The sequence below is a fragment of the Chelmon rostratus genome, chromosome 24 (genome assembly GCF_017976325.1).
Source record: "Chelmon rostratus isolate fCheRos1 chromosome 24, fCheRos1.pri, whole genome shotgun sequence".
NCBI lineage: Eukaryota > Metazoa > Chordata > Actinopteri > Chaetodontiformes > Chaetodontidae > Chelmon > Chelmon rostratus.
In genome coordinates, this window is record NC_055681.1 from 13,004,256 (window position 1) to 13,030,381 (window position 26,126).

A 26,126-nucleotide genomic window follows, 5' to 3' on the forward strand; every position below is an offset into this window, starting at 1 on the left:
CATTATCATATGTCTTATTCTCATCGTTATCATTTAATATGTTCAGTTTCTCATGTTTAAGCGGCTTCTTGAGAATTTTCCTTACCTGACAAAAGTGCCAATAGGGTGGAAAATGAATATATTTGCTTGCACTCTTCCCTAAAGAAAGGCCACAAAACAGAGCCTCAAAGTAAACTCGAGAATGAATGCAGACGTACTCTGCCATCTTGCGCGAGGGAGACGGGGCAGCAGTCGGCAGGCAGCGAGGAGCGCCGAGCCGCGGGCCCACGGCGGCGCCGCAGAGGAACAGCCGGTGTTAATCCAACCCGGCGACGGTTCAGCAGGCTGCAGTGGGAACCAGCGGAGGGGGGGAAGGAGCGTGAAATCCCCGACACCTGGCGGCTCTTTCTGCGCAGGAGTCTGCAGCTGGTGTCGAGGGCCCACAGCCAGCTGGCCAGCTGTGCTTCCTCGACGGCTCCGCCGGCTCGCGCTGAGGTTGCACGGACTGATGCCGGCCTGCTTAAAGAGTGCGAGAATTCACCTGTGCTCCGCTGGTGTCTGACTTTGTTCCCTGACCTTTTTCACTCAGCTGTCAAGGAAATACATCAACCTTTTCCTTTGGAAGAATTTAAAATGGTAAATGATCAAGTTCGCCATTTAGCTTTTGAACAGCTCCAACCAAAACCATGGTCGAGGTTAAATTTATTGCTATTCTCTCCACATAAAGCACTCAAGATGCAGCTGTTGAGTGAATCTGATCATTATATACAGTAAAATGAAACCTGAATATTATAGAAAAGAAAAAAAATGGTTCAAAATAGAAGCAAGAGTAATCCCATAGCAGCCTCAGATCAGTCTCAACCATGAAATTTCCTTTTGGTGCAGTCCAAATCACAACTGCACAAACGCATCTTTCTGATAATAACAGTCTGATGGTTTTTAGGGGACGCTTTTGTGTCCCGAAGCCTAAACACCGCTTTACTGCGCCCAAAAATTATAACCTTCTCTGGGATTTTTGCTCAACCTTTTTTTGTTTCGCCGTTTCTGACACGCTGTAATCAAACCTATACGTAGCATAGCGTGCTGCTAGCCTGCAAGTTGGCTCACGTCCCTGTGAAATGCATGAAGTTTGAGTTGCCGGCGGCAACGGAGGAATAGATTTGACTTGAAAGAGTTTATTAGTAGTTTATATAAACTGAACAAAGCAGTTTTTTTTATCATAGAGCATATTTCAAATCAATGAAATTGCCAAATTAAAAGGATAGAGTAAAAAACATTACCAATAACAATAGCTGTTATATAAACATGAGATGGTTTCAACACTCCCTGTGTTGGATTTCTTTTGATTAACTGAAGAACTGAGAGCCGAAATCTGAATGAAAGCAAAATGCACATTTATCACCGAGTGTGCGGCACCTCGCTACTGCTCGTGGGCTTCTTCTGAAAGTCACTGGAATTGGTGGATATGGAGTGTAATCCGGGGTGGTGAGGCGAACTCACTGTGCAATGACACAATTATTTACAGAGCGTGAATTAAGCCACTGCAGCCTTACATAATCACAGAATGCCTCAATAGCTCATTGACTCTTATTTTTGCTAGTCAGTAGGCCGGTGCTGTGGTCAAAGCTCAGGGATGCGTTCAGGGGTGCGACGCTGCCGGTCACACTGATTGCGATATTTTAAAACCATCCCGTGCAGGAGTAAAGTCGTGTCTTTCTTGGTTTGGACGAGACAGTCCTATTTTCTACAAACTACTACTGTAATTGTGATGGCCGGCTGTCAGCTAGTCAGACATGCATGCATAGTTTTGGATGTAAATCTTATACTACAGAAATGGTCCTTTTTTATAAATAGACAGGGCTGACATTCTTAGCCTTATGGCCAGAAGTAAAGGCCAGAAGCAGCTGAAAAGAGATTTCTCCACATGGTACCAACACGGGGCCCAGTACACTCCCCTGGTGGACTCCACGTGTTAAAGATGTCCTCTAGAACCCCAGTGGATTAATAAGGAGCAAAGCATTTCAGCGCTGGTGAGAACGAACCCATTACCGACAGCTTCCGCAGTAGCAGACTGTGGTTGACAGCATCAAATGCTCTTTATAGGTCAATTAGAATCATTTCACAACATTTTCCAGCAACGGCAGGCTGTGAAGTGCAACAGACACGAGCGCGTTGAATAAGATTTCCAGAGAAGTTAAAGAATGCAAAGTTCCTCTCATGATACTGAGCTAATCAACATGTCAATCAGTTATAGAGACAATTATAGCAAACCACATGCATCAATTAGAGGCCCAAAAATAATTTGCCCATTCTTTAAGCTGTTCCAAGGCAGAGACCGAATGCTCTAATTTAACTTTAAATATAAAGAGTTTTTTATATTTCCAACAAATATAGCTTTTTACTCCTTAAATGGAACGTCAAATTATCAGATACCAGACATTTGGAAGTTAAAGCCCTATTAGTCTTTAATTGTTTTTTATTTTCCTCTTAAAGCGATTTGCTTTGAATGTCTCTCTGTGGGCGTTAAAAAAATGTCGCTGGCTCAACGTAACGCGATTTAGAGGCACACATCAAAACCCGCCGGCCCGCCACTAATACAGCAGAGCCGCCATAATTACATGTTTGTTTTTGAAGGAGATGTGATGTGGTTGTTTTCTGACTCGTTTCATCTTCGGGTGTTTGAGGGGTGTTTTCATCATCCCTGTGTGTGTGTGTGTGTGTGTGTGTGTGTGTGGGTCATGGACCAAAAGTTGTAATGTTTAGTGTTACCATGTGTAGCTGATCATAATTTGTGATATCTTTAAATTGCGTGAGCGCAATGCAGCACGAACATATTTGACATTTTTAGGTGGTGCTAGCTCTTTTTTTTCAATTCCAGCAAAATTCTGGCTATATTTAATTAAACTGTCAGTTTTGAAAACCTCCATTAAAATCAGCTACCATTAAAAAAAACTGACACATCTGCACGTCTTCCAGACTGAGCCTTGGCATGCACAAATTCAGTTTAAACCACTTCATAGCATGTAGAAGTGACAATAAAAGTCACAAATATGTGTTTTAATTTTATATGTTAACTGTAACATAACTTTAAACATCCCCTTTGTTGTCACATCTAAATCAGTGGTTTAGAAAAATCTGGTGCTGCACTCTATAGAGCCGACACATCCCCAGATATCAGCTATGAAGTCGGTGGATAAAAAGTTGGCCAAAACTACAAAATCCTTAATGGAAATTTTCTTTTTTCTTTTCTTTTTGATGATAAAAATACTAAGGTTTGACCTATCTGTACACACACACACACGATTTTGCCTAGCGAGGCTGCAGTCTCACTGTACCATTTTCATTGGATACATGGCATTGCAATGCATACACACACACACACACACACACACACAGTGCCACGTGTTGGTTTCACTGATTACCGTGTGTTGCGTTCAATGGCGTGTAAAATGCTGCCGCTGCGAGTATTAGCCTGTTTATCAGAGTGTGTATTAACGTGCTGCAGCGCGGGGGCTGGGGGGAGCGGGGTGTGTGCGTGCTTGTGTGTGTGTGAGCGTGCCAGCAGGGGATCACAGGTGTGTTTGCGAACTCCGCAGAGAGCCTCCTTCCCCCCCCGTAACCCCTATGCCCCCACCCCGAGCATCCTGGGCAATATCAGCCCACGGAGCACCTGCGTCCCCATCCCGCAACGCGCACACACACACCTCTAATGGCCCCGTATCAGCACACCGTACGGCTCTAATAGCCAGCTGTGTGAGCAGAAGTCCAGTGGACCGTACCACAATCACTGATGCAGTTGTGATATTAGATGTGAGTTAACTATGATGAGCACAGGGAAAACTAAAATACGCTAAAAAGGGCGTTTTAGGATTTAGCTGTGATTTTCTGGAACTTAACTAGTTTTAGTGCCGCAGGCCTCATTTCCCCTCAAGAGGTGTAGAGTCCCTCCAGCGTCCTCATGCAAAATGCAGTTACTTCTCCGTGACTTTTCATAACAAAGCCAAAGTCGGAGCCAGGTTGAGCCATCATGTTGTGATATTGTACCATCGAGTTAATCGCTTAAATCTGGGAAAGCAGCGGACTAAACAACACGCACCTTCATCGCGGATGCCTACCCAGAGCTGCATCTCGCTTCTCGCGCAGACAATCAGCAAGTGTTCGCCCAAAGCCAAGCACTTACCAGGGGAGGGGTTGATAGATGGAGGTATGGACCAGGAGAGGCACATTTGTTAGCGTGGCAGTTGCTAAATTGCTTCAAATCGTTGTCAGGTGCCCTGGCACGTGAAGCAGACGTGAAGCTGCGCAGAGTTAGCACAACTCGTAAATTAATCCGTTCCTAATGATTCCCAGAGCGGTAGAGGAGAAATCCGCACACAGCAGATACCCGTCATGTGTGTGTGATGACACGCATGAGGTCCTGCAGTTTGATTGATTGCATATTGAATGGCTCACACTGGGAGTCTATTGTAAGTCCTCACAGGTATGTATCAATAAAGGTTTTTAGCTTCAATAACGGGCCGGGCTCTGGTAGGAAAAGCTGGATGATTGACGCCTTAAAACATTATTTTCACATGTGGACATTTTTCTCGTTTTCACCTCCGCACATGGCTCGAGCGGGCCTCTCCGCGTAAGAGCGAGCGGGGGCTTGGGGTATAATGAAAACCAAATAAGTGAAAATAAAAAGGTGAGCAGCTTTTTCTGATTCGGGTCCCTGTGCGCAGTCATGACAACAGCAACAAGGGCGCCTGCGGTGGTAACACACACACTCAACAGGAGGTTGTGCCTGATGTTTTCATGTAGCACACCACTCTGGAGCTACAGTAAGTGCTGTATAGCAGATCCTAAAAAGACTAAACAAGTCTGTGCCCCCCACCCATCTAATTGCACTGTACGCTTTGTATTTTGCACTTTACAGCCGCTGTTTTTACACTCATGTGTCTGTGGTTCGGCTGCTGAGGACCGCGCTCTTTGTGTTTGCGTTTGACAGCTGTTCTTTTTATAAAGCTTGCGGCTCGAGTCGAGGTATGTGAGGGAGTGGAATGACAGCTATTTTATTGCAGCTTTTACGTGATTTACATTTGGCCTCTGTCTTATATCTGCACATTTCTAATCACTGTCCAGCATGACACACATTTCTACCATCAACAGGTGAATTTAATTGAAGTTACCTTACAGGATGCACTCTAAAAATTATGCTATATGTCAAAATAAATACAATATGGTGACTTTGTTGTGGAGATTTGCCTCCTGGAGACTGTCAGTAGCAGCTAATAACAAATGTAATGAATTTTTCTGACAATTAAACGGCACTTGGTGCATTGCACACATGGTTTAATGCTAATTCTTTGGGCAGCAGTTTGGTTGTGTCATGAAGAGCAGGCCTAACAAGTGATAATGACAGCAGGAAAGCTCCAGAAAAGACTCCATGGGTTGATCAATAGCAATGGAAGCCGAGTGCAATTCGAGACACGCTGTGGTTTGTACAGGCTGCCAGCGCTGGCTTTATCACAGAGCTACTGCACACTGCTTCACAGAAGGCAAAGAGGGCAACGTTTCCACACAGAGAATACTTTGGAAAATGTCTTTATCAGATTTTCATGTCCTGCCCAACAACAGAATGAAAGAACAACAGTTGAACATCAAAGTGGAACAAATGAGAAGCTCTGTGCGCTCCGTCCAGGACAGAGAAGAATGTCAAACCGAAACAGGAAGCAAATGCACATCATGTGTTTTCATCCGCTGCTCCCTTTGTGGCACAAATTACACAAACAGTGTGACAGTGGTTGCATCCCACATATGATGACAGCGTCGGTTTTGCAGGTGGGTCGCCAGCATTTACGTCGTCACGCACAGAAATGTCTAGAAAATCATCCCTCCTCCGGTCAGATGTAGAGAAAAACAAATAAAATGTGTAACACTGAGTTCAAACTTCTTCAGACTTGCTCGTCCTCCTTTTGTCACATTTACAAAGACATTTGTAGTCATATCAAAGAAAACAACAGCAAAACTATAATACAACAGTAATACTCCAATTTTAGCTAATATAAAGTCAGTAATAAATATTAATGGGAGGGAAGTGTGGAACTGATTTACTGTCAATAAAGGCTTGAGTTTCACATAGAGCTCAGTTGATGCAGGGACCTCCTAAAGACTATTTATATATTACATTAAAAAAAATCACATAGAATATAAACTGGGCTTCAGTTTGGATGGAGGTTCTAGTGTTATTGCCCTGCATCTATTTCCCAGGTGAATGCCCTTCTAATGAGGTACTACTGCGCAACGTCAGTACAGTTTATCCTTGGTCCCAATATAATTGCATCTCACCCTAACAAGACTGAGTGTCTCCACCTCTGCTTAGGAGGAGCTTCCATTCTGTATGTTTTTATGGGAGGGTTTTATTTAAAAGGTCAGCAGTCGACTCCAAACAGTTTAGCATCTGCGTGCTCAGGCCATGTCACATCGAGGACTCAAATGCTCCTCAAAAGCTCTCACACTCACTTGAATACAAACACTTAACCTGTAAACATAATGAATGGAAATGACCATAAATAAACATACACCCCTTGTCAGCTGAAGACACCAAAGCTGGGACGCTGCGTAAAACAACCCGTCATGGCTTGTTACCCAACCTGTTCACCTGTGGAATGTTCCAAACAGGTGTTTTTGGAGCATTCCACAACTCTCCCGGTCCCTTGTTGCCCCCCAGCCCAGCTTGTTTGAAATGTGCCGCTGGCATCAAATTCAGAATCAGAATTGTAAAAGGTGGGTGGGGATTTTTACGGCGCCTTCAGAATAATCCACGTCAAAATACGTCATAGCTTCAGACGGTGGTTGTGTAGGAAGCTGTCTTGGTGGAGCGTCGTGTTGAAAAGCAGGAAACTCAACTCGAGGGATTCAGCTGTTTGTGTAGTGATGATGTAATGCTGTTTGAAATGAGCTCCCCTTCTCATCCTGTTAACAACAACCATTTAAAATACTGCTTTTCTCTTTCAGTGGCGTTAAAGATCACGCTGCGGCTGTCTAACACTGGCAGCATCTGAAGGTAGTGGTTGCACCTCTTTCAGTCAAACCTTACTTCAATCATCGTCAGGTATGAACGAGCGCCGGTCATCAGCTCTGGTAAAGGTGATGATGATGTAAATGTGTGCGGGCTTCACAGTTTGATGGTGTCATTTGGTTCCATCGAACGTTTTCCTCAGCTCAGTCCGACTTGTTGCTCTGCTGTTATCTCTGCTGCTCTGCAGAGTGGGGGCTGTCCAGGCTGCTGTAGGGGGACAGGGAGGAAGTTGCAGGTCCTGAGGCTTTCCCGTCATCCCCTTCTTCCTTCTCCGCCTCCATTTCAGCGTCTCTTTCCTCTCTTTCATCTTCTCCCCCTGTTCTGAACACCTCCACCGATCCCCTCCCGTCCTCGCTTGACTCCTCAGATGCGGAGAGACCCTCCTCGCCGCGGCTCTCCGCCGCGCCCGCGCCTCCCTCGCTGGGGCTCGAGCTCTCCCTGTCGTCCTCCCCGGGGCCGGGCTCTCTGGTCTGGCTGTGGTGCTTGACGTTGTAGCGCTGGTTCTGGAAGAACTTTACGATGGTGTGCTTGGGTAGATCCAGCTGGGCGGACAGGGTGTGGATGGCCTCCTGGTCCGGATAGAGACCCACGTCGCAGATGAAGCTCTGCAGGATTCCCAGGGCCTCTAGGGAAATCCGTGTCCGCGATCGGGCCTTCTTTGGCCCTCCCCCTCCGAGGCCGGGGCTCATCCCACGCAGGGGCCGGTCTTCTGAGCCATGCAGTGGGATGGGCTGTGGGTCTTCATGGATTGGAGATGGAGCTGTCAGAGGTGGCAGAGGCTGTCTGTGGAGTGCCTGACAAGAAAGGGAAAGTTAAGAAAAGTGTGAAGATGTCATCATTGGACATAGATTGCTAAAACAAACAAACAAACTCAAGGTCAACTTTCTTGCTTTTTCTTGAGCTTTCAACTGAATCTCATGGTCTTCATTTGTGTATGTGATGGGTTAACCCCTTAATGCCTATTGTCGCAAATTCGCATCACACCGCTTTAAACCACATTGCAGCCGAATCACGCATGCATTCCTCTAATGCCGGTTTGTGCATATTCAACACACACCTAGGAACCTTTTGCAAGCACTGGTTTCTCGTCGGACCGGTCAAAGTGAAAGAACCCCTGTTCTAATTGTTGTTACAATGTAATGGTTGTAAGCCAATTATGTGGCTGTTTTGATGAAATAAATGAATTTTGAATACACAAAAACATGTTTTTACTGCATTTAAGCATGAAAAAATCGGATATATACTGTTTGTTTGAACCGTATTCTAGTTGATGAACCTACCTAAATTTATATCTATTGTAACTCCTCTTAATTAAGGATCAATTTGAAAGCAAAAACACAAAGAATTATTTTTTTAATATAATTCTAAATAACGTCAGGTGTCAAGGGGTGAAGTTCTTCCCCAATATATGACCACTTGACTGAAGCTCACTTGAGCCATTGTGATGAAACTCCACTGATGAGGATCATGAGATGCACTTGAAAGTGTGGAAAAAGCTGGCAAGTGGACCTTGAGTTGACAGTGACAAAGACTGTGATATGGTGGAATATCAAATAGCTCTAAAAACTGAATGACGTTTTTCACTCATTTGTATCTGTGTTCTTTCATTGGCTGTCATCATTGGCATTATATTTTGCACTAATTAACTTATTGTTCACTCTTTTCTTATTCGTCCTCGTTGAGCTGTACGTCTTTTTGGTCTATGCAAACATGTTGAGTGCAGTGTTCAAACCGGAGTTGGGTCCCTTGCATGTGCACATGTACTTGGCCAATAAAGCCAATTCTGGTTCTGATTCTGATATGAATTGCTCAGCATTTTGAGTTTTGAAGTTCAGTATTTGTGCATTCTCTCTGTTTACGCTCCTGCACCATTTTTATTGTAAGAAAACTAATGAGTACGATAACATTTGCTTTTTGTAATAATTATAAATGTATAAAAATGAACATTCTGCACATGGCAAAGATCATTTTCAAACTGTTAAACAGTCTGGAGGAAATATGAAAGTGGTTTGACTGACTTTTTATGGTACCACATTCCTAATGAGGCCAGAGTTATTCGTCTGCATCATTATAGTAATATTAAGAGTGTAGGGGAATACTCTACAGTTCACTCCTGGGTATTTATATTGGGGACATGCTGTTTTGTGACCATATTAAATGCACACATGATGACACAGATTTAGCTCCGGGAGGCTTGACACAGCCCCTGCTTCACATTCAACACACTTTCAGGGTGGGTGCAGAGCTAGCGCAGTCTTATCCAGCATTTCCGTCACAGTCTGTGTGGATATGCCTCATGACGTGCAATTACAACACAGGCCTTCAACTCCGCGTTACCGCTCAGCTCCTCCTTCAGTGCCCCTCTGCAGTGTCACGAAGGGAAATGTAGTACAAGCGGAAGTGTGGCCGACCAGCTTCCATCACCCGCCAACATGCACGCTCAGCTCCCAAATTCATCACACAAACAACCACACTACTAGAGCTTATTAACAGGGTGGGGCGGCCAGCACACCCAAACACAGGAATCCAACGCCATAAATCTGTGGTCCATCAAAATTAAAGGACCTAAATAAAGATAATGGCAATTCCTTTTTCTCTGCTTCAATAATTACAGGGTATGTTCTGAATAATATTGAGGTTGGGGCCAGACCGGAGAGCATTTTGGTTTTGGGGAGAGGGTGGGATGGAGGAGTGTTTAGCAGGAAATGTGTGGGCCGGTCATTTACCACTTCTATTTTCAATGGCTTATGGGACACAAATATGACAAAGAGGAGGGCTGCTGAGAGGAGCAGGTGGTGGATCGGACAGAGGGAACTTCTCTAAGCAGCGCACCAAGCGGGTCCCATCCCGTGGTCTACATTTTCTCACTCGTAAAACACTTTTCTGTTGTTTGCTTGCTCATGTTGGCTCTGTGGTTGAGTGGTTGTGTATTTATAAAATCAGATTTTCACACAGATCTTCAGTCCAATTTAAAAAAGAAAAAAAAAAATCTTAATCTTTCTGGTATATTCTAACCCCAGCTGCGTGTTTGTACCTGCTGCTCCGGGATGTGCAGGACGGTGTGGAGCCTCTCGCTGTGCTGCTGCCGCGACTCCTCCTCGTAGACCTGGTCCCTGTCAGCTTGCGGTAACCCCAGGAACCTCCTGATGGTGCACAGGTTCTCCCACAGCGTGCGGTTCTCAGGGCTCGGGCTCTCCTTCCACCGGAGCAGCTCGCACAGCCAGCCCTGGGGGAGAGACGTGGAGGAAAAGGCGGTCAACGCTCTCTTCCAGTGGAGCGCAAAGGTCTGACCCCAGAAAGAAGACTGCAATATCAGACTAAGGTCCTATTAGCATCAGGGGCAGGACAGAAAGGCAGATCTACAGACTTTGGACAGACAGTGCACTAGAATGACATTAACTGGGATGCATTGCCCTGAACTAATGAATTAAACCTTGATTTTTTGTGTGTGCACAGTTACTCTTACCATTAGCTACAGAAACAGGAAGGTTTACTGTTTCCCTTAAAAGAAAAGCCTGTATTTGTTATGTGTTTTAGGGTAGATTAAAGACTAAGTCCATTCCCTGTTTTATTGCTCATTGTATGATGATTTAATGATTCCACTTTTAGCAAAATGCCCTTCATTTCAGAGGAATTCCAGAGCTGTGTTTCAGAAAAGGAACCTTTTTGTGGCAGGTTTTATGGGACAGAAGACAAAGTTTGTTGTTTGAATTGTGAGTTACGTTCACGTCCGACAAATGTCTCATCACGGCAGCAGTGTTCCAGCGTGTTTTGTGAGCCGGGTCCCTGCGTGTGCATGACATAAAATGAGTGGCATAACACCAAAGCTGACCGAAGTGTTATAAACAAAGCTTCATTATATTCATGTGTTTCTTTAAGAGGAACACTGCGGACCGCTGCGGAGTCGGTCTGCAGGGTCGCCCCGGCTGAAGAGTGCACAGATGAGGCGAGAGGATGCTCGTGCGGCATGTGGTGCTCGCTAATATCAGTTGCAAAGAGGAAGTAAAGAAGGGCACGGCAAGCGATTATTGAAATTATTATTGTTTGAGACATGTCGGTGTGTTAAATGGATGGACTGATGAGCATCGTTAGGCCCTGCTGCCTGGAGTGACATCGGTGAGTTGCTTCAGCTTGTCGGGCTGAATGCTGGGTATCACATGCTCACACATCTAATTCTGACTATGTTTGGTCTGAATGTTGAGACACAGACTCTGATCAGGCTCCTCGGAGTTGTTTGCACAGGATCGACGCTGCTGACCCCCCCCCTAACGCGACCGTGAAATAAACACTTTGTCGTGTTAGAATAGAACAGCATAGAAGCTGTTGCCTGAGAAGAGCAAGAAAGCAGAGGGAAGAAGTCTGAGGGGAGCGGTGAGTGTAAGTGTGTGTGTGTGTGTGTGTGTGTGTGTGAAGATTGGATTATCTCTGCTAGGCTGACCCAGGATCTGCCACCAGCTGTTGTTTATGCGCAGCCTTCAGCCTGGAAATTAATGGTAATAATGTGATCAACCCTCCGTCATCTTGTCTATCTTTTCCTCCGTCTTGCATCCCTTCTGTTCCTCCTCCTCCTCCTCCTCCTCCTGCGTGTTCCCCTCTCATCCCTCGCTCAATTTCAGTCCACTTACTTGTTTATCAGTTTTCAGCATCTCTCTCTGCCTCTCTCACGCTATATTCACATATACTTTCTGTCTGTGTTGGTGATAAATCAGCCACATGTAGAGAGAAAAGGCATTTAAACCGCTTGTGAAACCATCGTCCTTTTCTCTTTGTGACCCCCCCGACTCCAGCGCAGACTCTGCTTTGATCTCGCCTTCGATCGGCGCATTGTTTACGTGAGGATGGAGACATGATGGCATGCCACAGCGGGTAATCAGAAACCCCACGCACCCATGCACAGTCACACACTTGCATGTCACACCCACGTCGACTCCTTCAAACGTCATCGACTCAGCTCTGACCTGTGTTTATACCTGTGATATCTTATTTTCCTCAGATCTTTGTTTTTGCTCTTATCTCACACTAACAGCAAAAGTTTTCATCTCAGTTGTCTCCTCACAGACCTGCCCATGAAGTTGCGGCGCCACACTAAAGCATATTCCGGCGCTCGGGACCGACCTGACTTTTGTTGGCAGCCACCTTGGCGAACAGGGCCTGCGAGACCTTGGCCCTCTTCATCTCCTGTTGGATCTCGTCGTAGATCCCCGAGGTGATGTTCACCAGAGAATCCAGCTTCAGCGGCAGCTCCGCGCCCGACATGATGCACTTTGTCTGCACAGAGCGGAGAGTAAGCTAGAGAGCTTCACATTCACATGAAGGTGAGACGAAAAAGCTGCATCGCCGTGCAGTCCTGTGAGTGTGTGCACGCACCTGTGTGTGTCTGTGTGTGTTGGTGTTGGAGATGAGGTTGGTAGAGTGGTTGTGGTTGCTGTTCGTGCTCCGCTCTCTCTCCTCCTGGTAGATGCGGTCTCGCTCGCCCTCTGGCAAGTTGAGGAAGTTCTGCATGGCCTTCAGGTTGACCAGCAGCGACTGCGAGGCCGAGCGGGGATCCTCCTCCTTGCGAAGGATCTCTGACAGCAGCCCCTGCAACCACACACACACACACAGTTACTCACAGGGTGTGAACGTTACTGCATCATCTCTTGTGAACAGTGTATCCTTGTATTTCACCTCACCTGTGTGCGGTTAAAAGCCACACGAGCGAACACGGCCTGGGAAACGCTGGCCCTCTTCAGCTCGTTCCTAACTAGCTGGTATATATCGAAGGAGACTTCAGCCCCTGAGCAGTTGAGGCCGGTCTCGGCAGCCCCCCCAGAGCCCTTGCACGTCCGTGAGATGGGCGGGTGATTGAGGAACTGCTGGCCGACTCCCTGCGGGTGCTGCTGGGCGAGCAGGCGGCTGACGGCCAGCTGCTGGTTGATGAGGTGGGCCATGGCGAGCTGCTGCCGCACGAGCTGAGGCGAGAGCTGGGGGGACAGGAGCCCGCTGTGGCTCAGGAGAGGTGGGGCCTGGGCACGAAGCGGAGGACTGGGGTGGTGCTGGCTGGCGGGGTGAGGCAGACAGTGAGGCTGGGTGGAGGTCTGAGTGTCCCCGAGGGCACTCTTGATGGACAGGGCTCCAGGGCCGCCCAGGGTACTCAAATGGGTGGGGGAGGGCAAGAGAGAGGGAGGACGCTGGCTGATGATGCTCATATCCAAATCCCTCTCCACTGCATCAAAACACACACACACACACACACGTTTGTGTTAGCACACTAACCCAAACCTGAATCCTAAAACTCAATGTGAACTAAACTAAAGGAAGTCGTCATCGAGAGGCGAACACACCTTTTATGTCTGATTTATCTTGCGCTGACCACATCTTCTCGATGTATTCACCTGAGGGGAAACATGCCAGGTGAGTAATCTAGATATCCCCTCATTTCTTTCTTCCATCTACACACAGATGCACACACAAAGTCTGTTCTCACACTACAAACACAATAACATTTCTGCGTGAGGCTGCAGCACAAATGTGGAAATAGGAGAAGAAATCGCCAGCTAGGCTTTTATTGTGAAGGGGAAATGGTTTATAACTGTTTATGAGTTGAAACAGAGGGGTCGTGGTATGTACAGCATGATAGAGGATGTGCTTTCTTTACAGCACAGGTTGGTCGAGCGGTTCAGGGGATGATCTCATAACCGCAAAGTCTTCGGTTCAGCATGAAGTCCTATTTTCACTTACTGTCTCCACGTTGTCCAGATAAGATCAAATGAGCGGAGAATGTTTCCTCTTTATCGCTGCACTGAACCTTTCTGCTCTGGATTTTAATGGCCTCCCTGCTCATCTCCACAGAAATCTGCTTCTTATTATGCTTCCACTGGGTTTGGTCGAGAGTCACATTTTAGGTTATTAAGGAATAAAAGTTGGAGTGAGGTTTGGCAGGGCTTCAGATTTTTACCTTCCCAGTGTGTGTGTGTGTGTGTGTGGAATAAGTGTACGAAGAGCTCTTATTTCTGGGTTTTGGTTGCGTGTGTGTGTGTGTGTGTGTGTGTGTGGGGGGGGGGGGGTTGCTGCTGTTTTCCATTAGGAGTTAAGAGCATTTAGTTTTGTCATGTGTATTAAGGGTGACATTAATGCAAACCATGTGTGACAGTTCCTTCCTACTGAGAGCTGTCACTGACAGACGTCTCATGCAGCAGATTAGACACATACAGGCTGACACATGTGCTCCTACACGTACAGGGGGTGGACAGAAGAATGGAAAAACTTCATTAAAAAGGATCACATTTAAAGCAACCGAATCAGGAAAACAAAGGCAGCCAGGCAGGTGAGTCATATTAAGTCGAGCTGTGATCGGCAGTGAGTGTCAGTTCCAAAAAAGAGCCCTGACAGTCCTCACCTGTGTGAGTTTTCAAAGCAATGTGAGGTGAACAGTTGACGGTTGAGGCGCGGGAGAGTTGGTCACTAAAACTGTCAAAGTTTTTAACAAGGCGGGAGGACTTAACAAGGAAGCACGTGCCGGCGAACAGATGGACGCTTAACAAGGGGGGTTAGCGAAGAAAATAAAGGCACAGCCGAGGTGAAGCGGCCGCGGCTGCGTTTGCATGCACACAAAGAAGCAGATCAGTGTGGCCTGTGGTCACCAGGTGAGAAACATCAGCTAGATTAGACAGGTTGATTTCTGTCTCTAACCGGATGCAATGGATGTGAATGTCAGGAGCACAAACCCTGCATATGCTAAGCTACAGTGTGGTGTTCGCATGCTGTTGCATTACTGGACCGGACAGATCCACCGTGGAGTACGTATGACTACGCTCTGCCTTGCTCGAGGGTAGCTTTTGCCTCAAAAGGGGAAGCATTAGCGATTCACTTTGTGCCATAAAGTCACCCAGTCTGTTTCATCCGTGGAAGTGGTGCAAGCGAGGTGCAAGAGTTACCTTTGATGCGTTTGTATCTCTTGTACCAGCGTCCGAACTCCTGACACTTGGAGGTGGAGACGTTGGCATAGTAGGAGCTGTTGACTATCGCTGAGATCATACTCTGACAAAAAGAGAGGCGGAGGATTAATGCATTTGAGAGGTAAAAGAGGAAAAGAAGCATAGAAATCTGTGACCTGAACAGTGAGTTTATGAAAAAGGCCTTGGGAGTGGCAGTGCCTTGAGACTGGGTGATGAGTTTTTTGGAAATTTCAGCAGCTGATTTATTAAAACTCTTCACCCACCCTCTCTTTCCCCACATGTCCTGTGGTCAGTCCGACAGAGCAGGAGATGCACGAGCTCGAAATGAGCGGCGAGAGCGCAACATGGGAAACACTGAGGATTAAAAGTCACATGAGTCAGGCTGCAAACACACACCACCCACACACTTCCCCTAATCACTAATTACATCATGAGTAAGTCCTGTGTATAAATCACAAGTCCAAATGACACACTCTCAAGTCTAATGAGTGCAGGGTGTGTGTGAGCAGGATAATTGAGGTGTGCGTGTTTGCATCCTTTCCCATGGGATGGTATCGATACTTTGTGTGTGTGTGTGAGCGAGAGAGAGAGATATTACACTGTGCACTAAGTGTGTGGTGAACTGATGATGAAACCACATGTGTTTAGAGAAAATACTTAGCAGCATCTCGGCTTTTTGCGTGTGTTCATCATTTATCTCCAGAGGAAGAATTTAAACCAGCGTCTTGCTTGCCACTTGCACAAATGTTCTGTCGCCTGTCAGGATATCGGAAGGTGCGCTGCACACAGAACGTTTTCCACATTTTGTTATGTTTGTGGACAGCGATTAGCTAAGTTATTGAAAATAGAGCATATGAAATATCCCATTTGCAGAAGTATTCAAACCCTTTGTTATGACACTCACAAGTGAGCTCTGGTGCATCCTACTTCTATCAATGGTCCTTGAGAAGCTCCTACAACTTGATTGGTCACCACCTGTGCCTAACTAAATTCATCAGCCATAATTAGGAATCTATGTGATGGCTCACAGCTGATGGTGTACATCAGAATGAACAGCACGCCCTGAAGTTGAGAGAATTGTCCATGATTGGGTCAAGTTACCGATCTGGGGAAGGATATAAGAAAATATCCGCAGCGTAGAAAGAGCCCAAGAGCAGAGCAGCCGCCATCATTTCTCAAATTAAGAAGTTTGGACTTCTTAATTGGACAATTTTCCGACATCTGGCCACCCAGCCAAACTGAGCAATCGGGGCTGAAGGGCCTTGGTCAGACAGGTGACCAAGAATGTGAATGCGATCCGGAGTCCATCGAGACAAGTGAACCTTAGAGAGGGGCAGCCGTCAGTGCAGCACCCATTGATCAGGTAGAGTGGCAGGCGGAAGCCATTCCTCACTAAAAGGGTGTTTGCCAAGAAACACCTGAAAGATTGTCAAACCACAAGAGGCAAAATCCCCCGGTCTGATGAAATGAAGAGAAAACTCTGTGGCCACAGTTCCCAACATCACGTGTGGAGGAAATCAGCACTGAGCGCCACCTTATTAATACCACCCATACAGTCCAACACAGGATGAAAGGTCAGTTGGATGCACCTTTTCCAGAGGATCTCAGGCTGGAGCGAAGGTTTCCATTTCATCAAGACAACGAGATGAAACATGCTGCCAAGGAAACACAGTGGAAAGCCTGGAGGGGCTCAGCCAGAGTCCAGACCTGAACCCAGTAGAGCATCTCTGGAGAGGTCTGAAAATGGCTGCATGCCGACACCCCACATCCAGCCCGCTGGAGCTTGAACAATTCTGCCAAGAACGGAAGAACCTCCGAAGGGAAGGTGTGCCGAGCTTGAGGGATCATTTCCAAAAAGACTCGAGGCTGTCATTGCTGCCAAAGATGCTTTAGCAATTCATTCATTCACCATTAAGGGGCAACCTCATTCACATCAAGTCATTTACCCAAACAAAGAAACAGAAAAAAACAGAACAACAGCTAAAAAAATCAATCAAAACTTTCATGTTGGGGTAAATAATTTGCGAGATGAATTAGGATAATTAAGATGTGAAATAAAGTAAAGATCAAATTTCTAAAATCGCCAAAAGGTGTAAGTGTATTGATTTTGAGGAGTTGCTGTATTTTGATCCAAGAGTCAGGTGCATGTGTTTAAAAGCACTTTTTCCAAGTTCAGACCGAACTTGTGGACCACAAAACGCGAGCAAGTCAGTCGAGTGTGTGTGATAAAGCCCGTCTGAGTGAGGAAGCAGTCCTGACGGGTGCAATGGCCCGTTTCCAGTCAGGGCTTTACAGATTCAAAGATACCAGTGAGAGTCACGAGTATTTGGAGAGAAGTCCATCCAAACTCATATACAGTGATGTGTCCCGTAGACACACAGATTACTGGTAATAAATCCGAGGCAGGCTGACAGAGTCCAGAAGTTTAAGGGTTTAAGAGGATGCATGTCTGTAAATCACATCACTGACATAGTCCAGGTCCCAAACTGCCCTGAAAACCTTTTTCCCACTATCCACAGGAAAGATGGTTTTATTTCTGGAGAAAAAGCCAACTTTTGCCTGATTATCTACAAAATCTGAATTTGAGTCTTCCATCAATCCAAATCTTTTCTACAATCCAGATATTTTATATCCTGTAACTCTCTCAATCAGAAGTCTGTCAGAGAAATAAGATCTTCATCGGCTCTGTCTCTGGAAAACTGCATGAACTTTGTCAGCATTTAGTATAAGTCAGGTCTTTGAGAGGAACACTCTAAGTCTCTGAGTGCTGGAGTTAGAGAATCAGCAACCTAACACAGCACTGTGTCGTCTGCATACAAGTGGGCATGACAGCTTGCCAAAGGTGAAACAGTGTTGTTGATCTAAAGAGTGAAAAGGACTGGGCCTAAAATTGAACAATGTGGAACCTTCTGTGACTGATCAAAAATCTGAATGGTAGCCTACCAATTTAACAGGCTGCTATTTCTCTGATAGGTCATGCCTGAACCAATTAATATCAAATCTGATAGTATGTAGCCTCTGCAGGAAGATACAGTGTCATTGATGAACAAAGCAGCAGGAGTTAGAGCACTGTGCAGCCTCTAAAATCAGACTGAAATGGGCTCACAATGAACAGAAATACCTTCAACTGATCACTTGCCAAAGATTCCAGGACATTTTCCAGGCAAGGCGTTTTTCAATATTGGTCTATAGTTGTTAAGATTGTTCTTGTCACCTACCTTATGTAAGGGTATAACATGAGCCATTTTCAAAACTCTGGGAACTACACTGGAGGAAATATTTGATCTGAGATCATTTAGTCCAAGAAAAAAGCGATCCAGCTGGTCCTCTCCAGTAGATTTCCAGGGTTCGATGGCATGGAGAGCATCTTTGACTACATTTGAAGAGACAGGATCTCGGAAGAGAACGCTTGTTTATGACTGAGAGGAAGGTCTTGATGAATTACTCCAAAGCCAACTCAACATCCGCAATTTCAGATGTAAGATGAACAACAGCGATAGAAATGGGACTTTTTAAAGTGACGCTTAACAATAGTTCAGGATGTGATCTGTTTAAATGATTGTTCCTGATGCAGGCCGCTGAAGATTTTCAAATTCCAAGATCAAATCCGCCAGCAGAAACAGTTTTATTCCTCCTATTGAATTGGATTTCAGAGGTATTTTTTAAATTAGGTCTTGTAGGCTCGGCAGTTTTTTTTACATAATCAGAGGCATCTTAAAACCACCATAACCATTAACTCTATTAACATATACACCAAGGGCCTAAATACGCACAGTACGTAAATGGGATATTTCAAGCTTTTATTTTTTGAAAAACACTCCAGGAAGCACACACAGGAAGCTGAGCACTTCACATCGCTGCCCACCTTGTGACTGTCCCATCCATCTGCACTGATGAGTCCAGATTCTTTCATTTTTGTTTCGGGGGTGCTTTGTTCACACCGTCACCGGGGTGAAATAAAATAAACACACACACACACACACACATAAATATAATTGTGAGTTGCAGCAAGAGATGCTGGGGTTGTGAATGATTCGGGGCCCAAGAACGTCAAAGCTATTAGCTATTTATTGGATTAGGTCTCTCTCCACGTTGCTTATCGTTTCCACCAGCTGTATGGAGCGGAGTTTGCTGCTGGGACTGTACCTGGGAGAGAGGACACTCCTTGGCCAGCGTGCTCTGGTTGGTCTCTCGGAGCAGCTCTTTGAGGGCGTTCCTCACTGTGGCGTGGGTCCACTGCTCTGACGGCAGCTCCTCCAGACGGGCAAAGCTGCACATTGAAAAGCTTCCATATCACACACCGAATCAAACTTCCGTTTATTGAAAGCAGGGTCATAGGAGGCTGCTGCATTGGTCAAATCATCCAATGGAGTGCTATAAACTGACAAATACTGTGTATGTATGAACTCAGACATCTGTCCCAACAGAAACAAGCATTTTGCGGTCACTTAGAAGTCTTTCTTTGAGCTTTTCATCTTGAAAAAAACACTGTTCACTGTTGTGCTCTACTGTTACTGGTCATGACGGCTTGCATCACGACCACTGGGGTAAAAATTAGTTGTCAGGCCCCTATAGGCCCCCCCCCCACCTCCCGCCCTGTGTGCATATGCTGGACCACAATCAGGTCTCCATCCAACGCTGTGAACACAACAGACTGCACAAGGCAGCTTCATGACTGGAAAGTTTGTTCCTAACTAATCTGCAAAAACATAAATGTGCATGCACAAAAGCAGGGGCTTGTGCGGTTTAGCATCGACAAGGCAAAATTAACACCAGTCTACATTACTGATATGAAAACATCATTTGAAAACTATTAAAAGTCAAGTAATCTTAATGCACATGCAGCACACACACACACGGCTGACCTGTGCAGCAGGATCCGCAGCGTAACCATGTGGTAAACATCCAGCAGCATGTCGGCCACTGTCGCCTCTGGAGCGTCGGTCAGGTAGTGGATGGGCATCGGCTTCCACCGGCCCACTTTAATGATGCCTGGGTAAAATCAAGCAAACAAACACATCCGCATGTTAAAGCTACAAAGTCCAGATTTAACAGAAGAATATTTGATTGGCTGTTAGAAACTTGGTGTTCTTGCGTCTTCCTGCCGGTGTCAGCCTGACCTGCCCGCGTCGTGCTGCGTGTGCTGAGGGGAGCTCTCCCGGTCTTGGAGCATCACCCTGAACATTCCCCTGGCCTTTCTACAACCGTGACTGGAAGTGCAAATCTAAACAAGGCCTAATCGCGTTAGGGCCTGCTAAATCAAACGCAGACCCTGCCTGGCCTTGGCCCGCCATGCCTCAGTCGTGTGCGTGTGTGTGCGTGTCTTCATTTCATGAGGATGGTGGTGATAGGGGCAAAAGAACAAAGGCTGCTCTCTTGGGGCTCTCCAGTTGATTAATCAGAGGAGAAACGTAAAATCAGGCCGACGTTAAAAAGTGAAGCAGCCTGTGAAGGAGAGCCGTGTTTTCATGTTGATGCACTGAATAAACATTGTGAGCTCATTGTTCTCATGTCTGACAGCCGAATATTTTCCCTCCTAACTGGCAGGTATTATTATCCTGCAGCTGACTTCGCTTTAGTAATGACTGTCAGTACACTGACGTGTCAACAACTGGTTACTGATATGAATTTGCAGACATACTTTAACATTTTGAACTTTTCCTGGCCACAGATAAGTGAAAAAGTTATGTTATAAGTGCAGATTAATATTGTCGAATTAAATGGCCAAAGAATTGTTTCAGGTACTTTGGGAATAGAGTCTCCATTACATTTTATTTTTCATGAAAGCACTAATAAGTTTATTTACAGATGCATATCTAAGGGACAATTAATATGTTCATGTTTTTATATTTAAAAAAAATGAGCCAATACATAATTACATGTATTTAAGTCTCAAATGAACAAAGCTAGATGAAGCTGCACAAACTCTTAAATTGACGTTTATTTCATTGCTGTGAAAAAACTGCTCATATGAAGCTGCCAAAGCATCTGTTTGACTCAAAATTACTATTTTTTTTAAACTTTTATTCCTGATTAATTACAGCTAAATATTCTCCCCTCTCTAACATAAATCGGCAAACCTGAACACAGTGCTGCACTGAATAAAGAGGTGAAACTGATTAGCAGGCAACTCAAATATAGAAATGTTGCAGGAATATATGAAATTGAATAGATTTTTCAAAATATATGTGACTTATCTTGTCCCTGATAATGTAGAAAACACCTTTCAAAATGTCCCTCTGTCTAGTTCCATTGGTTGGAGCAACCTGCCCATGTCAGAATTATCGAATTGAACAATATCGAAAGCTCAGGGAGCGCAGTTTGTTTCTGGGAAGCCTTAAAAATAAGCGAGTAATATCAGAGAAAGCTTCCCAAAACATGCCCAGAAGTGAAATTTAGTTTTATTTTTTGCTCGGCAATTCACCTAAGCCCATGTTAAATCGAGAGCAGTAACCATATACTGGAAATGAGAAATAGCTTCTTTTTACTTAGCCATAATGTGCAAGTTAATTAAAGAAAAATCCCTGTGCCAGTTAAGAGTTTAAAAATACTCGTCCAGCCAAAGTTATGCAAGATGCAATTCAATCGCAGAAGAAAATAGAAGAGTCTCTGTATAATTTTGGTCGTGACCACACTGGGGGAAAAAATGCACGACTCCAGCCAGAAATTATTTATTTGAGAAGAAAAGGCTTATTTCTCAGAACAAAACCTAGCCATTTGGGAGAGGCGAGGGGGGTCGCAGGGCGTCGGCCACTTGGTTAGAGTGCCCTGTGTTTACGGGACACACCAGGAATGTCAGACTGCCCTACTGTGTGCGTGTGTGTGTGTGTGTGTGCGTGTGTGTGTGTGTGTGTGCGTGTGTGTGTGTGTGAAGGCTGTTGTTTCATGGTCGGCTGGATGTTGTCTGCATTCTTGTTTTGATCTCAGAATGATGAGAAAAAAAGCTCCGGTGCTGCTCTGAGAGGCACAGATACAGACGCAGTGTTTGGTTTAGGCTTCAAGCCGCCAGGTGGGTGAACTGAATCACGTGAGGAGGTGTTGGAGAAATAAGACTTATCTTTAAAATACCATCTCAGTAAACACCCTTCCTGCGATGGCCTGAACGTTTCGGCTCTCGCTGTACCCATGTGGGAAACCCCACCCATCTGGAAACCAGTATTTTTTTAATTCAGCTGCTGCTGGAAATAATTAATTACTCATCAATTACCAAACAAAGTGGTCAGAAAGACTGGAATATTTTCCCATGAGCGTGTAAGAATGGAAAAATTCAGATACCTATTATTCCCTGATGTGAAGACGCAGAGGCTGATGAGTCTTTCAAATGATTAGAATCCATTTGTGGCTCATTTTGGAGTTGTTAATATCGGATGGCGTCACACGAGTTCACTGTTCATCCTCAACTCGGTGCCAGGAAGTCCAAATTTCAAAGCGGAGGAAGCCTGAGCAGAGCTGAGTCGGTCAAGCAACTCTATGCCGAATGGACGAATCGCTCTCAGAGCTCACCGGATGCATGAAGAGTTGTGTATTTACTTTATCAGATTTTATTCTGGATTTAAGATTTTGCCTTTACAGACAAATGCTGACCCTTTATTTCAGTTTTCCTGTACAAACATGTTCAATAGCTTTTTAATTTTTTTTTTTAATTTGTGGAAATGTGGCGATAATGTGGGGATGAGCTGGACATAGACGTCTGAATCCAGAAGACGGATGTCAGGCCTCTTTTCTGCAGATCAGCCCCTCACTCATGTGGGTGTGGCGATCACGGACTGCATCACATTTGGTGATTAACGGCCTAATTTTAAGAGAATTAGGCGACTGAGTTTTTGGGGACAGTCCGCTCGTTTATGAAGGTTTAAATCAGAGAAGATGAACTTGTCAAATGTGGCTGAGAAATGATGCTTTTGTTAAGATGATATACTTTGACGTAGCTGACATCAAGAAACAAAATGCTGGAACGTCATCAGAAGTTCAGAGAAGCTGAGCAGGAACACAGCGACTCGAACACGTACTCAGACTCTACTTACCACTTGCCTGTACAGCTGAGCTGTGGGAGTATCCCAGAGCGACCAGCACCGTCTCCACCAGCTGCGTGAAGAGGACGTCCTTCCGGACCAGCACAAACTCAGCGTGGCGCTCGCCGTGCCCCTCACAGTCGCCGGCTACGCCCACATCTGCGTGCTCCACCACGCAGTAGACCGGGATCATCAAACCTGGAGGAGAAGCGCAGAGACAGTTATGGGACAAGAGGGTTAGAGTGGCCTCTTGTGTGTGTGTGTGGTCTGTCTTCTGTCCGGATTCTTGGAGTAGACAGGGGGGTGATGTGGCCCAGGTCTATCTAGTGTCTGGTGGCACCTGGAAGTTTGAAGTTTTCCCACATCCAGATTTTTCCAAATAAGACTTTTTCACTTTTAGATACACTGACGACACGGTGTCCCAATCTGGATAGGATCGGTGAGAACGGGGTTCCTCCAGAATCCGAGGCTGACAGCAGCATTTTCAACAAACGCCTGTCTCTCCGGTGGCGGGGCGCGTCAGTGTTGCAGTATGGCTGCCTGCTTGGTGGTCTCAGTGCAGCACTCTGGTTGAACTGGGCAGCTGCCAGCGTGAATGTAAGTCAGTGTAAGATTGTACAACTATGTTTGTGTTTGCACCACATATTAAAACCCACAAAGAGTGAGACTAGTTTCCAGAACTCTGCAGAGCTCTTGAAGCGCTGCTGGTCATAATATCCATATCATTTAGCGCTCAGGAGCGATGCCACAACTCCAGCGGTGGGACTTATTCCTGCGCATTGGTCTAGACTCGTTATTGGGCAATTACTGAGCTCATACAAGCCTGGAACCATTCACACCCACCCAGTCCGCCGCTCTGTCCCACAGGAACTGCTAATTAACTAGCTATCAATCCTCCTCCTGACGAGGCTGCGACAGATCAGCCCGAGCCAAACCGCAGCAGCATCAGGCACGCTATCGGCCAATAAGCCAACCACTCAGTGCAAGGGTGGAGGGAGGTAACGCAGCCGAATATCTGGGTGTGTGTGTGTACCGTTACAATGTTTGTGTGATGATGCATGATGATGTTTTCAACTGCATGAGAGAGTAATGGGCATCTGTGCGTGAGCGTGTTCTGTGTTAGGTATTTTAGAGGGTGCATGCTGCTCTGTAATACAGTACCAATGCACAATGTGTGTGTGTGTGTGTGTGTGTGTGTGTGTGTGTGGCCACCCCACCCACAGACAGTAGACACCAACATCATCCACATGTCCTTGGCAGACTTTATTTTGGTGCCTTGCGCTAACACTCAATGCTAACGTTTTAGCACACGTTGATGCCTGATTCTGCATGTGAGAGAATTAATGAGCTAGTTTATGTTAAGAGTTCATAGCCGTTCAGACCGGCCACACTTGAATGCAGGGTGAAAAGCCTAAAAAAACTTCAGGACGAGCAACAAAGGAGGGATCCCCCTCCCAGGGTGGACATTTATTCTGTTCTGCGTGCTAAAATTCAGGCATTCACCGTGCTGCACTCACAAAAAGTGATGAAAGCAGTTGTAAAAAGACGTAAAAAGAGCTTTAAATCCGCACATATGCGCAGTCGCTGTGTGAAATGTGTGTAAACGCGTGTGGCGCTTTCCCAAAGTTGCAAAAACTGCTGCACACGGCCCCTCCAAATATTGGAAAGGTGTGGAGGAAGCAGGTTTCAGATGCCGTGCAGCCATCCAACAAGCTTACTGAGCCCTCCTCATCATCTCAGAAGTAAGAGATTTGTGAGTGTGACGAACTGAAAGGCCACGAGGACGGAGTCATTGTTTCAGTCAAGCAAAAATGTCAAAAAATGCAAAGGTTTGCTTCTTTTCTTTGTCATTTATGAAGAGTGTTTGGGATTTAGACTGCTGATTGGACACAAGAGGCAATTTCAAGATGCAATTTTCACCGTTTTTTGACAGTTTACAGACGAACGATTAATCGATCAATCATGGAAGTAATTGGCAGATTAACTGATTAGTTGGGTTGGCAGCTTTGATGCATGTCATCCTCCGCTCTCTCTCTCCCAAACTGAATAAATCAGAAATCGAGCCAAAACACCAAACCTTCTCTGCTTTGCCTTCTTAATATTAAGAATTGCTGATTTTTTTTTATTCATGTCACTATTGGTTAGACAAACAAGACCCATGAAGACACACCTAGGGCTCTGGGAAATTGTACATCTCCATATGGGGCCGAAATAAATGAATAGCAGATCGAAGGCCCACAGAGGCCTCTGGGATACAGTATGACAGGAAAAAACAGATATAGAGTAACGTTGTTGTGTCAGTATGGACAGACATCTGGGGAATGTTTCCTACGTCTAACTTAATCCAGACCTTGAAGCGTTCGGGCTCCTCTCACCCACTCGGCCCACACCTGAAGCTACAGGTCCTGTGTGGAGGTAGCCAGTAAGTGGTCGCAGCACGCTGAGGGCCCTGGATGGTCATGGTCACACGTGTCTGCAGGAAGGCCTTGAAGAACCAGACCGAGGTTTTGGGAGATCCGGTTGTACTGAAATTCCCCCAGCATCTATTTTTCTTACTCTTTCTAAAGTATTGATGGGTGTTTTTGGAGCGTTCCACAACTTTGACAGTCTTTTGTTGCTGCATCAAATTCAGAATAAGCAGAAATGAAGCTGATGAGGTAAAACTTTTTTGGAATCAGGGTGGTATTTTCAGTACTAAAAATAAATTAACACATCCATTTAAACACGAATGTTTATGTTTATCCTCATAATGTGTGTGTGTGTGTGTGTTGATGTCCCACCTCCCAGCGGTCTCAGCTGCGTGCCGTTCTGCCTGATTCGCGGAGCCGCCGGGCTGCCGTTGACCTCGAGGCGGCTCAACTTGCTCGGCGGGGGGCCACTGGAGGCCGGGCTCTCCCCTCTCTCCTCCGGGCTGACGCTGTCTCGGAGGCCGGGGCTCTCCGTCCCACCGCCTGCACCTCCACCCTGCTCCATCCCCCCGAAAAACCCAGGAGGAGAACCCAGCACAGTGTGCGAAGCTGGGGGAGAACAGAGGAAGAACCACGGTCAGGTCGCGTCCAGCTACTGCAAACAGACTATCATGTGTGTTTTCACCACTTTTGTTTAAGTCTGAGTTAGAGCTGGAGCTGAGGATGATGA

At 45.8% G+C, this 26,126-nt stretch overlaps 1 protein-coding gene across 1 annotated transcript; it reads right to left on the minus strand.

Annotated features, from left to right (window-relative positions):
- Window positions 1-6,967: 6,967 nt before the first annotated feature.
- Window positions 6,968-25,961, minus strand: LOC121627440 (DNA-binding protein SATB2-like). The gene is made up of 11 exons (XM_041966352.1): window positions 25,769-25,961; window positions 23,001-23,186; window positions 19,842-19,968; window positions 19,123-19,246; window positions 14,956-15,058; window positions 13,363-13,413; window positions 12,712-13,244; window positions 12,407-12,619; window positions 12,155-12,307; window positions 10,074-10,265; window positions 6,968-7,833 (listed from the first exon to the last, which is right to left on the minus strand). The coding sequence occupies exons 1-11, from the start codon at window positions 25,959-25,961 to the stop codon at window positions 7,207-7,209; spliced, it is 2,502 nt and encodes an 833-aa protein (XP_041822286.1). The 3' UTR covers window positions 6,968-7,206.
- Window positions 25,962-26,126: the final 165 nt, after the last annotated feature.

Excerpts from the sequence above, each read along its gene's own strand:
- LOC121627440 (XM_041966352.1), bottom strand. The coding sequence starts at position 25,961 with ATGGAGCAGGGTGGAGGTGCAGGCGGTGGGACGGAGAGCCCCGGCCTC. Across the intron at positions 23,187-25,768 it reads GCAGCTGAGACCGCTGGGAG|GTTTGATGATCCCGGTCTAC; the intron begins GTGGGACATCAA and ends CTTCTCCTCCAG. Across the intron at positions 15,059-19,122 it reads AGGAGTGTCCTCTCTCCCAG|AGTATGATCTCAGCGATAGT; the intron begins GTACAGTCCCAG and ends TCTTTTTGTCAG.